The 14,216-nt window shown below is 44.4% G+C and overlaps 1 protein-coding gene across 2 annotated transcripts in view; it reads right to left on the bottom strand.

Moving 5' to 3' along the window:
* Positions 1–362: 362 nt before the first annotated feature.
* Positions 363–14,216, bottom strand: part of katnal1 (katanin p60 subunit A like 1) — a 22,384-nt gene continuing 8,530 nt past the window's right edge. For both annotated transcript variants that reach the window (XM_036968167.2, XM_036968168.2), the window contains exons 7-11: positions 7,945–8,103; positions 6,966–7,092; positions 6,360–6,494; positions 5,530–5,656; positions 363–3,398 (exon numbers count right to left, since the gene is read on the bottom strand). In XM_036968167.2, coding sequence (XP_036824062.1) covers positions 3,200–3,398; positions 5,530–5,656; positions 6,360–6,494; positions 6,966–7,092; positions 7,945–8,103 — 747 coding nt within the window. In that variant the 3' untranslated portion in view covers positions 363–3,199. The remainder of the gene's footprint in view (positions 3,399–5,529; positions 5,657–6,359; positions 6,495–6,965; positions 7,093–7,944; positions 8,104–14,216) is intronic.

Here is a 14,216-nt window from a genome sequence, read left to right as displayed (position 1 = left end):
TGACAGGGGCTCGTCTCTCTGTCCGGGTGACATGGGCTCGTCTCTCTGTCCTCTGGCTGGGTGACAGGGACTCGTCTCTCTGTCCTCTGGCTGGGTAAAAAGGGGCTCGTCTCTCTGACGTAGGATACACAGCGTAGCTAAGTGAGCTAAAGGTTATTGTAGTCTGTGCACACTGGGTACAGTAATGAGATGGGTCATGATGTTACACTAAACACTGACAGTCAAGTTGACAGAAGTATTGCTCAGTGGTCAACACACAGATGTGTTAAATTACACATTTCCCTTTCCTTCCTCCCTCCCTTGCTTCCGCCCTCCCTCGCTCCCTCCATCACCTTCCTGCATCCCATCACATCACAACAGAATATCTGTCAACACTTTAATATTCTCGTTTTGATCAATGACAAATGACATGTGAAAACACCAAACAGTGAGGTAGCCTAGCTCCTCTAATTCACAACTCTGTACCTGTGCTGTACTAGACTTGGTCTTAGGCCTACTTGAAAAACCCATAGGACTCTGTCCTAAATGGCTGTATTCCCTATACAGTGCACTACTTGTTGTCCCTATGGGATGGGAGCCGGTCATATGTAAAGCAGTACATAGGCGATAGGGTCCCATTTTGGACTCAGACATACAGCCATACTACAGCTCTGTTACTTCTCCAGTGTTTCCAAAACTTCAGACAATAAAAACACAATGACAAGATTCCATTTTCCTTTTCACTTAAAACATTCAGGAATGTGAATCGTAACATTCGTACAATTCATATAAATTAAAATTACATTACTAAAGCAAAGGAATGAGATGAAGTTTTTAAAAACTAAAAAAAAAAAAAAATCAGTACCGCCCCAGACGTAGAGCCTCTTAAGTTGAAGAAGGGTTAGTGTCTCCAGATGAAATATGACACACACACACACACACATTTTCGCCTACACACTACTACACTGACTCTTTCTGTGGAACTGGGTTATAAGCACACATAACATCCAACAGTTTAGTGATCAATAATAACATCTGTGTGAGTAGTGTTCATCAGTGATGACTAACTAGTATACTTGTTACAGTAGCTACACTAACTAACTAGTATACTAGTTACAGTAGCTACACTAACTAAGTAGTATACTAGTTACAGTAGCTACACTAACTAACTAGTATACTAGTTACAGTAGCTATACTAACTAACTAGTATACTAGTTACAGCTATACTAACTACACTGAACAAAAATATAAACACAACATGTAAAGTGTTGGTCCCATGTTTCATGAGCTGAAATAAAAAGATCCCTAAGATTTTCCATACGCACGAAAAGCTTATTCTCTCTCTTTGTTTTCATCCCCGTTAGTGAGCATTTCTGCTTTGCCAAGATAATCCATCCACCTGACAGGTGTGGCATATCAAGAAGCTGATTTAACAGCACGATCATTACACAGGTGCACCTTGTGCTGGGAACAATAAAAGGCCACTCTAAAAGGTGCAGTTTTGTAACAACACAATGCCACAGATTTTGAGGGAGCGTGCAATTGGCACGCTTACTGCAGGAATGTCCACCAGAGCTGTCGCTAGATATTTTAAGGTTCATTTCTCTACTATAAGCCGCCTCCAACGTCATTTTAGAGATTTGGCAGTACATCCAAGCGGTCCCACAACCACAGACCACATGTATGGCGTTGTGTGGGCGAGCGGTTTGCTGATGTCAACGATGTGAACAGAGTGCCCCATGGGTATGATGAGATCCTGAGGCTCATTGTCGTGCCATTCATCCACCGCCATCACCTCATGTTTCAGCATGATCTGTATACAATTTCTGGAGGCTGAAAATGTCCCAGTTCTTCCATAGCCTGCATACTCACCAGACATGTCACCCATTGAGCATGTTTGGGATGCTCTGGATTGACATGTACGACAGCGTGTTCCAGTTGCAGCTAATATCCAGCAACTTCGCACAGCTATTGAAGAGGAGTGGGACCACATTCCACAGGCCACAATCAACAGCCTGATCAACTCTATGCAAAGGAGATGTGTCGCGCTGCCTGAGGCAAATGGTGGTCACACCAGATACTGACTGGTTCTGATCCACGCCCCTACTTTAAAAAAAAATATATATCTGTGATGCCTATCTGTATTCCCAGTCATGTGAAATCCATGTACTAGGGCTTAATGAATTGATTTAAATGGACTGAAATGTCCTTATATGAACTGTAACTCTGTAAAATCTTTGAAATTGTTGCGTGTTGCATTTAGATTTTTGTTCAGTGTATTATCTACATTTCCAGACACTGTGATAGCTAGGTGGTCAAACGAACAGCTGAACCATTCAACCAACCTGTTCAGATCCATGTCATCTCCTGGTGAATGTGTGTGGTGGTTAGTGTCTGTAGGTGTCCATTCAAGTATCAGTCCAAGGCGTCTGTGAAGAGTTTCACAGACTGCATCCCAAATGGCACCCTATTTCCTATATAGTGCCCTACTTTTGACCTGACCCCTAGTGCACTATATAGGGTATAGGGTGCCATTTTAGATGCCATTTTAGACTCCATCTCCACAGACACATAGGTATAGTGAGTGGAGGGAGGGAGGGATGGATGGATGGACCAACAGATACAGAGGAAGACAAGGAGATGAAGAGCCGAGGAGAAGGAGACGAAGAGAGGAAGCATCTTTAGACTATTGAGATGTACCCTTTAAAATCTCAGCCAAACACTCCAGTCCATTTGTCTCCGCTTTACACACTTCCATCCTCTCGGCTCACACTCTTGTCCTCTAGTTCTTCACCAGTCACAACCTCCTCTAGTTCCTCTACACTTCACATACATGTCTCTTTCTCCTGGTCCTCTCCCACTCCAATCTCCACTGGTCCTCTCCCACTCTGCTCTTCCACTCCAATCCCCACTGGTCCTCTCCCTCTCCAATCCCCATTGGTCCTCTCCCTCTCCAATCCCCATTGGTCCTCTCCCTCTCCAATCCCCACTGATCCTCTCCACTGGTCCTCTCCCCCTCCAATCCCCACTGGTCCTCTCCCTCTCCAATCCCCACTGGTCCTCTCCACTGGTCCTCTCCCCCTCCAATCCCCACTGGTCCTCTCCCCCTCCGATCCCCACTGGTCCTCTCCACTGGTCCTCTCCCCCTCCAATCCCCACTGGTCCTTTCCCACTCTGCTCTTACAGTCCTTTCTTCCACTCCTGATGCTGTGTCCTCTCTCTAGACAGATCCAAACTCCTCCATCCAGGCCTGGTACTTCTCCAAGTCGGCAGCGGAGACAGACTTGGAGATCTTCTTCAAGGTGATTGTGAAGTCGTCCATGGTGACAGGCATCTGAAGCTCTTCTTTAGACAGAGCTCTGATCTCCTCTGGAGAGAGGCCCTGGATACGCCGACGCATAGCCATCATAGACGCATCTCTGTGGGCGCAGACACACATGGCACACTCAGAGACAGAGACAGTTTATTTAACGCTAGAGGCGTTCTTCATACAGAACACACAAAAACCTGGATACGGTACATTCGGAAAGTATTCAGAACCCTTGACTTTTTCCACATTTTGTTACGTTACAGCTTTATTAAATATTATTAAATCGTTTTTTTGCCCTCATCAATCTGCATTATATCTCATCAATCAAGCCAAAATTCTGCATTATACAAAGGGAAAACAGTTATTTTTTTTGAAATGTTTGCACCTTTGGCAGCGATTACAGCAGTCTTCATGGTATTGACGCTACAAGCTTGACACACCTGTATTTGGGGAGTTTCTCCCGTTCTTCTCTGCAGATCCTCTCAAGCTCTGTCCGGTTGGATGGGGAGCGTCGCTGCACAGATATTATCAGGTCTCTCCAGAGATGTTAGATCAGGTTCAAGTCCGGGCTCTGGCTGGGCCACTCAAGGACATTCAGAGAGTTGTCCCGAAGCCACTCCTGGGTTGTCTTGGCTGTGTGCTTAGGGTTGTTGTCCTGTTGGAAGGTGAACATTTGTCCCAGTCTGAAGTCCTGAGCTCTCTGGAGCAGGTTTTCATTAAGGATCTCTGATCAGCTTTCTCTCAATCTTGACTAGTCTCTCAGTCCTTGCCGTTGAAAAACATCCCTACAGCATGATGCTGCCACCACCATGCTTCACCATAAGGATGGTGCCAGGTTTCCTCCAGATGTGACGCTTGGCATTCAGGTCACAGAGTTCAATCTTGGTTTCATCAGACCAGAGAATCTTGTTTCTCATGGACATAGTCCTTTAGGTGCCTTTTGACAAACTCCAAGCCTTTTACTGAGGAGTGGCTTCCGTCTGGCCACTCTACCATAAAGGCCTGATTGGTGGAGTGCTGCAGAGATGGTTGTCCTTCTGGAAGATTCTCCCATCTCCACAGAGGAACTCTGGATCTCTGTCAGAGTGACCATCGGGTTCTTGGTCTCCTCTCTTCTCCCCCGATTGCTCAGTTTGTCCGTGCAGCCAGCTCTAGTCTTGGTGGTTCCAAACTTCTTCCATTTAAGAATGATAGAGGCCACTGTGTTGTTGGGGACCTTCAATACTGCAGAAATGTTTTGGTTCCCTTCCCCAGATCTGTGTCTCGACACAATCTTGTCTTGGAGCTCTACGGACAAATCCATCGACCTCATGGCTTGGTTTTTGCTCTGACATGCACTGTCAACTGTAGGACCTTATATAGACAGGTGTGTGCCTTTCCAAATCATGTCCAATCAGTTGAATTTACCACAGGTGGACTTCAATCAAGTTGTAGAAACAGGATGATCAATGGAAACAGGATGCACCTGAGCTCAATTTCAAGTCTCATAGCAAAGGGTCTGAATACTTATGTAGATAAGGTATTTATTTTTAAACCACATGTAGAAATGTCTAAAACCCTGTTTTTGCTTTGTCATTATGGGGTATTGTGTTTTTTTTATTCATGAGTAATTGTTTTTTTAAAAGACATTTTAGAATAAGGCTGTAACGTAACAAAATGTGGATCACATCAAGGGGTCTTAATACTTTCCGAATGTACGCATAACTAAAATGTAATGCACACATCTAATGGGTCACATACAGAAGCCTGACCTCCTGAGGACACATTGTTGTCCCTCTCTCTCTCGTCCCCCCGTCCCCCCCACTCTCCCTCTGTGGACTCAACTCACTCTGTTATATAAAGGGTGTGTTCAGGGGATGCCCCTGGCCAAGAGCCATGACTGTGACCTTAGCTCCCACACACAATGCTGCACGACTAGTCACGACTCACAAGGGTCAGGCATGGGAACAGTCTCTCAAGAACACTACAAATGAATTACCATTCAAAATCCGATTTTCCCTAACCTGTAACCCTAACCCTTTAAGCTAACACTAAACTTAACCTTGAACCTAACCACTAACCCCTTACCCTAAACTTAACCCTAACCACTAACCCCTTACCCTAAACTTAGCCCTAACCACTAACCCCTTACCATAACCTCTATAGATTTTGTCCTCATGGGTATATGGGCAATGTCCCCACGAGGGATAATTTTCCTTGTTTTACTGGCCTAAAGTCCCCAAAAAGGTTCAAAGCTAGACCTGCAGACGTTGGTGATGTCAGCTCCAGAGTATCCGTCTATCTTGTCAGCGATGAGAGCCAGGTCCACATCATCAGCCACATCCACCTCCTTTAGACTGATCCCCAGCAGTTCAGCACGACCCACGGCTACACACACACAGGAATGTGGGTTAACAACACACCCTACAGCTAACAATGTGAATATTCTGCACAACAGATACATTTTAAGAATAGGTGCAAGACATCTGTATGAAACAGGATCTCCGCATCTTAGGTTCAGGGTAGAGGTTAGGGTTGAAAGGTTAAAGGTCACCTGTATGCAGGGGGATATAGATCAGAGGTTAGGTTTAAAAGGTGAGGGGTCGGCCTCCCGGGTGGCGCAGTGGTCTAAGGCACTGCATTGCAGCGCTAGCTGTGCCACCAGAGACTCTGGGTTTGAGCCCAGGCTCTGTCGCAGCCGGCTGCGACCGGGAGGTCCATGGGGCGACGCACAATTGACCTAGCGTCGTCCGGGTTATGGAGGGTTTGGCCGGTAAGGATCTCCTTGTCTCATCACGCACTAGCGGCAGGCCGGGCGCAATGCACGCTAACCAGGTCGCCAGGTATACAGTGTTTCCTCCGACACATTGGTGCGGCTGGCTTCCGGGTTGGATGCGCGCTGTGTTGGGTTGTGGTTGGGTTGTGTTTCGGAGGACGCATGCATGGCTTTCGACCTTCGTCTCTCCTGAGCCCGTACGGGAGTTGTAGCAATGAGACAAGATAGTAACTACTAAACAATTGGATACCACGAAATTGGGGAGAAAAAGGGGTAAACATTTAATTTAAAAAAAGGTGAGGGGTCAGAGGTCACCTGTAGGCAGTGGGATGTAGATTCTCTTCTCCAGTCGTCTCCGTAGTGCCTCATCGATGTCCCAGGGGAAGTTAGTAGCAGCCAGAACCATCACCATCTTAGAGGGATCGTCATTCTCTGAAGCTCCCCCCACACCTGGACAACAATGGTACAGTCAGATAGCTCTCCCTACATCTGGACAACAACGGTACAGTCAGATAGCTCTCTCTACATCTGGACAACAACGGTACAGTCAGATAGCTCTCTCTACATCTGGACAACAACGGTACAGTCAGATAGCTCTCCCTACATCTGGACAACAACGGTACAGTCAGATAGCTCTCTCTACATCTGGACAACAACGGTACAGTCAGATAGCTCTCTCTACATCTGGACAACAACGGTACAGTCAGATAGCTCTCTCTACATCTGGACAACAACGGTACAGTCAGATAGCTCTCTCTATATCTGGACAAAAGCGGTACAGTCAGATACTTTTCCCCAAAAACACACCTCAGCAGCCGAGCTAGAAACAACATATTCAGAAATCAGTGAACTCTCTCGCTTTCTCCCTCTGCCCCACTATCTCCTTCTTCCTCTCTCCTCCTTCCCTTCAACTTCTCTCACCGTCCATCTGTACCAGTATTTCTGACTTGACTCTGCGGCTGGCTTCGTGTTCGTCCGACTTCCCTCGACTCCCACAAATGGAGTCTATCTCATCTATGAAGATGGTGGTCGGGGCATAGAACCTCGCCTGGACACAATGGAGAGAAAGGTTAATTTAAAAAAAACGGTTCATTGAGTATTCCCCAGCAACCAGACATATTTTCAACCAAAGACATATTTTCAACCACACAGAGATATTTTCAACCAAACAGACATATTTTCAATGTCTTTTCAACAACAAGAAAAACATGCTCATAATAGTCTCTTCTATTAAGACATACCTTTCTATCTTTTATATCTCTATTGTCAACATTTTGTAGAACATGGTACTGAAGAACGTTATTTAAAAAGCACAAAAACACACCCAGACCCACCTCTTCCTATAAGCAGACCTGTAGGGCCCCGTGGATTCTAGGGCGCACCCCCCCACCCCCCCCCCCCCCTGTCGAGAGGTAGAATACACAAGGTGTCATTTCAAAATGTGGTAGTGCATCAGCAGTTTTCCACTTGTTCTGTCAGTCACTCAATTATCCCACGTCAGCAAAAAAGACAAAAATATGGATTGCTTAGGTAAGGTAGTCTAGTCAGCTATATAAACCTTGTAGTAGGCCTTATCATCACCATATTACTGACCTGGCACGCAGGGGCATGTGCTCAGGGGCCCTGACCTCCAGGGGGCCCCCCCCCCATTGACTTTGTTAGTCAAAATCATACAGATGTCATATGAACATGGCAAAACGTGTAGAATTGCTGGGAATTTACTTTAACACTGCCCAAAACGTTATACCTGCGACTTAGGTCCTCCGAAGGTCTAGAGGCGGCACTGCCTACATCATACGCTCTCCAACCCAGAACCAAATTAAAATGTGAGAGCTGGCCTCAGACTGTTCCTCGTTAGGTTTTTCGTCCGTCATAAGAGACCACACACACAAAGACTCACCATCTCAAAGAGCAGGCGAACCAGTTTCTCAGACTCTCCTCTGTATTTGGAGGTGAGTGTGGAGGAGGATACGTTGAAGAAGGTGGTGCCACACTCTGTAGCCACGGCTTTAGCCAGCATGGTCTTTCCTGTCCCTGGTGGGCCCACCATCAACACACCCTGGTAGAGAGAGAGAGAGAGAGAGAGAGAGAGAGAGAGAGAGGGAGAGAGAGAGAGAGAGAGAGAGAGAGGGAGAGGGAGAGAGAGAGAGAGAGAGAGAGAGGGAGAGAGAGAGACGGAGAGAGAGAGAGAGAGAGAGAGAGAGAGAGAGACCTGTGACCTGTTGCCACGAGAAAAGGGCAACCAGTGAAGAACAAACACCATTGTAAATACAACCCATATTTATGCTTATTTATTTTATCTTGTGTCCTTTAACCATTTGTACATTGTTAAAACACTGTATATATATATAATATGACATTTGTAATGTCTTTATTGTTTTGAAACTTCTGTATGTGTAATGCTTACTGTTAATTTGTATTGTTTATTTCACTTTATATATTCACTTTATATATTATCTACCTCACTTGCTTTGGCAATGTTAACACATGTTTCCCATGCCAATAAAGCCCTTGAATTGAATTGAATTGAGAGAGAGACACCATATATTGTATACAGAGGGGTCACGCTGACAGTAAGCCAATCTTTTCAAAACTACATTAATTTCTACTGTACAACATCACCACTTACATGTCTGAGTGGTGTATGACAGACCAGCCTCTGAATACCCATCCATACATGTCAACATTCAAAACTGTTCACTGTATTCATTCACTCCCATGTAAGAAACCATGCATTTCTACACTACATGGTCTTCGTGTGACGTATGTGTTTGGTTGTGACAATGAGATACCAATGAAATATTGACCCCCTTAATCACGTGATTGGGTCTGAGGGCAAGGGCTCTAAATTAAAGTGTTTCCATTGGTAGCACAGGTGCTCCTAACTTCAGAAAGTTAGGAGCACCACATAAAACGCACCAAAGTGTTGGTCAGTGTTTCCCAAGGGACAACTTGAATAGATGTTACATTTAGACTAAATGTTTTGAATAGGTTGATTCAGAACATGACATTGTACAAATAACATGCTGATCTACACCATTCACTACCAGTGGTAGCAACCTGTATTCCAGCTAACGTTTATTTTGTCCTAGCTAGTGCTCAACGGGGGTGGCAGGGTAGCCTAGTGGTTAGAGCGTTGGGCTAGTAACTGGAAGGTTGCAAGTTCAACTCCCCGAGCTGACAAGGTACCGTTCTGCCCCTGAACAGGCACTGTTCCTAGGCTGTCATTGAAAATAAGAATTTGTTCTTAACTGACTTGCCTAGTTAAATAAAGGTAAAATAAAAATGCTAGTTAGCGATATGCATTATGTTAGGCCCTTGCCAGGTTCCTTGTATTTGTATTTCTTATGGATCCCCATTAGGTGTTGGCAAGGAAGCAGCTACTCTTCCTGGGGTCCAGCAACATTAAGGCAGTTATATACCATTTAAAAAACTATTACATGACATTACACTTTTCACAATACATGAAGTGTGTTCCCTCAGGCAACTACTCTACTACCACATATCATCAATACAAAATCCATGTGTAGATGTGTGTCTTATCAGGTTTATGTGTGTCTGTGTCTCTTCACATTCCCCGCTGATCCATAAGGTGTATTTTTATAATTAAAAAAAAATCTGATTCTACTGCTTGTATCAGTTACCCGATGTGGAATTGAGATCCATGTAGTCATGGCTCTATGTAGTACTGTGGAATAGAGTTCCATGTAGTCATGGCTCTATGTAGTACTGTGGAATTGAGATCCATGTAGTCATGGCTCTATGTAGTACTGTGGAATTGAGATCCATGTAGTCATGGCTCTATGTAGTACTGTGGAATAGAGTTCCATGTAGTCATGTCTCTATGTAGTACTGTGGAATTGAGATCCATGTAGTCATGGCTCTATGTAGTACTGTGGAATAGAGTTCCATGTAGTCATGGCTCTATGTAGTACTGTGGAATTGAGATCCATGTAGTCATGGCTCTATGTAGTACTGTGGAATTGAGATCCATGTAGTCATGGCTCTCTATGTTGTACTGTGGAATTGAGATCCATGTAGTCATGGCTCTATGTAGTACTGTGGAATTGAGATCCATGTAGTCATGGCTCTATGTAGTACTGTGGAATTGAGATCCATGTAGTCATGGCTCTATGTAGTACTGTGGAATTGAGATCCATGTAGTCATGGCTCTATGTAGTACTGTGGAATAGAGTTCCATGTAGTCATGGCTCTATGTAGTACTGTGGAATTGAGATCCATGTAGTCATGGCTCTCTATGTTGTACTGTGGAATAGAGTTCCATGTAGTCATGGCTCTATGTAGTACTGTGGAATTGAGATCCATGTAGTCATGACTCTATGTTGTACTGTGGAATAGAGTTCCATGTAGTCATGGCTCTATGTAGTACTGTGGAATTGAGATCCATGTAGTCATGGCTCTATGTAGTACTGTGGAATAGAGTTCCATGTAGTCATGGCTCTATGTAGTACTGTGGAATTGAGATCCATGTAGTCATGGCTCTATGTTGTACTGTGGAATAGAGTTCCATGTAGTCATGGCTCTATGTAGTACTGTGCGCCTCCCATAGTCTGTTCTGGACTTGGGGACTGTGAAGAGACCTCTGGTAGCATGTCTTGTGGGGTATGCATGGGTGTCCTAGTTGTGTGCCAGTAGTTTAAACAGACACCACAGTGCATTCAGCAAGTCAACACTTCTTATAAAAACAAGTAGTGATGAAGTCAATCTCTCCTCCACTTTGAGCCACGAGAGACTTACAGTGGGAAGAAACAGTATGTGAACCCTTTGGAAATACCTGGATTTCTACATAAATTGGTCATAAAATTTGATGTGATCTTCATCTTGGCCACAACAATAAAATAATATTTTATTGGTCACATACACATGGTTAGCAGATGTTATTGTGAGTGTAGTGAAATGCTTATGCTTCTAGATCTGACAGTGCAGCAGTATCTAACAGGTAATATCTATCAATTCCACAACTAAACCTAATACACACTATCTAGTAAAGGAATGGTATGAAAATATATAAGTATAAAATATATGGCTGAGCAGTGACAGAGCGGCCAAGATGCACTAGATAGTGAAGGATACAATATACAGTATATACATATGAGATGAGTAATGCCTGATATGTAAACATTATTAAAGTGGCAAGTGTTCCATTTATTGAAGTGGCCAAAGATATCAAGTCTTTTTGCCTTCCTGTGACATCGGGTGGTGTAGGTGTCCTGGAGGGCAGGTAGTTTGCCCCCGGTGATGCGTTGCTCAGAACGCACTACCCTCTGGAGAGCCGTGTGGTTGTGGGCGGTGCAGTTGCCGTACCAGGCGGTGATACAACCAGACAGGATGCTCTCAATTGTGCACCTGTAAAAGTTAGTGAGGGTTTTCGGTGACAAGCCACATTTTCTTCAGGCGTTGTTGCGCCTTCTTCACCACACTGTCTGTGTGCGTAGACCATTTCAGTTTGTCGATGATATGTACACAGAGGAACTTAAAACTTTCCACCTTCTCCACTGCTGTCCTGTCGATGTGGATAGGGGGGTGTCCTGTCGATGTGGATAGGAGGGTGTCCTGTCGATGTGGATAGGAGGGTGTCCTGTCGATGTGAATAGGGGGGTGTCCTGTCGATGTGAATAGGGGGGTGTCCTGTCGATGTGAATAGGGGGGTGTCCTGTCGATGTGGATAGGGGGGTGCTCCCTTTGTTGTTTTCTGAAGTCCACGAAAAATGGACAAACAGTCTGCTTAAACTAATAACACAAACATTTATACGTTTTCATGTCTTTATTGAACACACAGTGTAAACATTCACAGTGCAGGGTGGGAAAAGTATGTGAACCCTTGGATTTAATAACTGGTTGACCCTCCTTTGGCAGCAATAACCTCAACCAAATGTTTTCTGTAGTTGCGGATCAGACTTGCACAACGGTCAGGAGGAATTTTGGACCATTCCTCTTAACAAAACTGTTTCAGTTCAGCAATATTCTTGGGATGTCTGGTGTGAACAGCTCAAGGTCATGCCACAGCATCTCAATCGGGATGAGGTCAAGACTCTGACTGGGTCACTCCAGAAGGTCTATTTTCTTCTGTTGAAGCTACTCTGTTGTTGATTTACTTCTGTGTTTTGGATCTTTGTTCTATTGCGTCACCCAACTTCTGTTGAGCTTCAATTGGCCCGACAGATAGCCTAACATTCGCCTGCAAAATCTCTTGATCAACGGAAAAATTAATTCCTCAGTTTATGATAGCAAGCTGTCCAGGCCCTGAGGCAGCCCCAAACCATGATGATCCTCCACCATACTTTACAGTTGGGATGAGATTTTGATGTTGGTGTACTGTGCCTTTTTTTCATCACAAATAGTGTTGTGAATTCCTTCCAAACAACTCAACTGTAGTTTCATCTTTCCACAGAATATTTTGCCAGGAGCGCTGTGGAACATCGAGGTGCACTTTTGCAAACTTCAGACGTGAAGCAATGCTTTTTTTGGACAGCAGTGGATTCTTCCGTGGTTTCCTCCCATGAACACCATTCTTGTTTAGTGTTTTACGTATCGTAGACTCGTCAACTGAGATGTTAGCATGTTCCAGAGATGTCTGTAAGTCTTTAGCTGACACTCTAGGATTCTTCTTAACCTCATTGAGCATTCTGCGCTGTGCTCTTGTAGTCATCTCTGCAGGACGGCCACTCCTAAGGAGAGTAGCAACAGTGATAAACTTTCTCAATTTCTCTTACCGTGGACTGACAAACGTCAAGGCTTTGAGATACTTTTGTAACCCTTTCCAGCTTTATGCAAATCAACCAATCTTAATCTTAGGTCTTCTGAGATCTCTTTTGTTCGAGGCATGGCTCACATCAGGAAATCCTTCTTGTGAATAGCAAACTCAAATTTTGTGAGTGTTTCTATAGGGCAGGGCAGTTATCACTGACATCTCTAATCTCGTCTCATCGATTGGACTCCAGGTTAGTTGACTCCGGACTCCAATTAGCTTTTGGAGAAGTGATTAGCCTAGGGGTTCACATACTTTGTCCAACCTACATTGTGAATGTTTAAATTATGTATTCAATAATGACAAGAAATATACAATAATTTGTGTGTAATTAGTTTAAGCACACTGTGTTTGTCTATTGTTGTGACTTAGATGAAGACCAGATCACACTTTATGCCAAATTTATGCTGAAATCCAGGTAATTCCAAAGGGTTCACATACTTTTTCCTTGACACTGTACATGCATATTTAGACTAGCTAACTCGCATTTTTGCAGAGAACAAGATACAAAAAACGAATTGTATAAACAGAGAGGGCAAGGTGTAAAGGACCGTTGTTCTCGATTTGAAAGAATCTGTGTTGAGTGCATGAATTGACAGCATGCTGAGAGAATTAACAGTGTGGTGCCTGCTTGAGTGACAGGGGGCGGGGCCTGGTGTGCATAGCCTGGGAACTGGAAGAAAACAGCCGCTAGGGGGAGAAAGAGGACTCGATGACTATGGCACGCGAAGCCTAAATCAATTACTACCTGGGTGATTTAAAAAAATAAATACAAAAAAATCTAGTCGCACTGGTGTTCCCAAATTAAAACTGCAGGTGTTCGTTCCCAAATTAAAACGGCACAACTAAATATTTTGGAAGCATGTAGGTATTACAGACTGGGGTCAGGGAGAGGTTAAAAATGTCAGTGAAGACACTTGCCAACTGGTCAGCGCAAGCTCAGAGTACGCGTCCTGATAATCAGTCTGAATGTTGACCTGTTTAAAAAAGATCTTACTCACATCAACTACAGAGAGGGCAATCACACAGTCGTCCAGAACAGCTGGTGCTTTCATGCATGGTTTAGTTTTCTTAACCTTGAAGCGAGCATAGAAGGCATTTAGATCATCTGATAGGCTTGGGTCACTGGGCAGCTCACGGCTGGGTTTCCCTTTGCAATCCGTGATCGTTTGCAAGCCTTGACACATCCGACGAGTGTCAGAGCAGGTGTAGTAGGATTAGATCATAGTCCTGTATTGACGATTTGACTGTTTGATGGTTCGTCGGAGGGCATAGCGGGATTTCTTATAAGCGTCCGGATTAGTGTTCCGCTCTTTGAAAGCAGCAGCTCTAGCCTTTAGCTCAGTGCAGATGTTGCATGCAATCCATGACTTCTGGTTGGAATATGTACGTACGGTCACTAT

The sequence above is a fragment of the Oncorhynchus mykiss genome, chromosome 29, assembly GCF_057628025.1.
Source record: "Oncorhynchus mykiss isolate SJ-2025 chromosome 29, ASM5762802v1, whole genome shotgun sequence".
In the NCBI taxonomy this organism is placed as follows: domain Eukaryota; kingdom Metazoa; phylum Chordata; class Actinopteri; order Salmoniformes; family Salmonidae; genus Oncorhynchus; species Oncorhynchus mykiss.
This window is presented reverse-complemented; position numbering and strand designations above follow the sequence as displayed.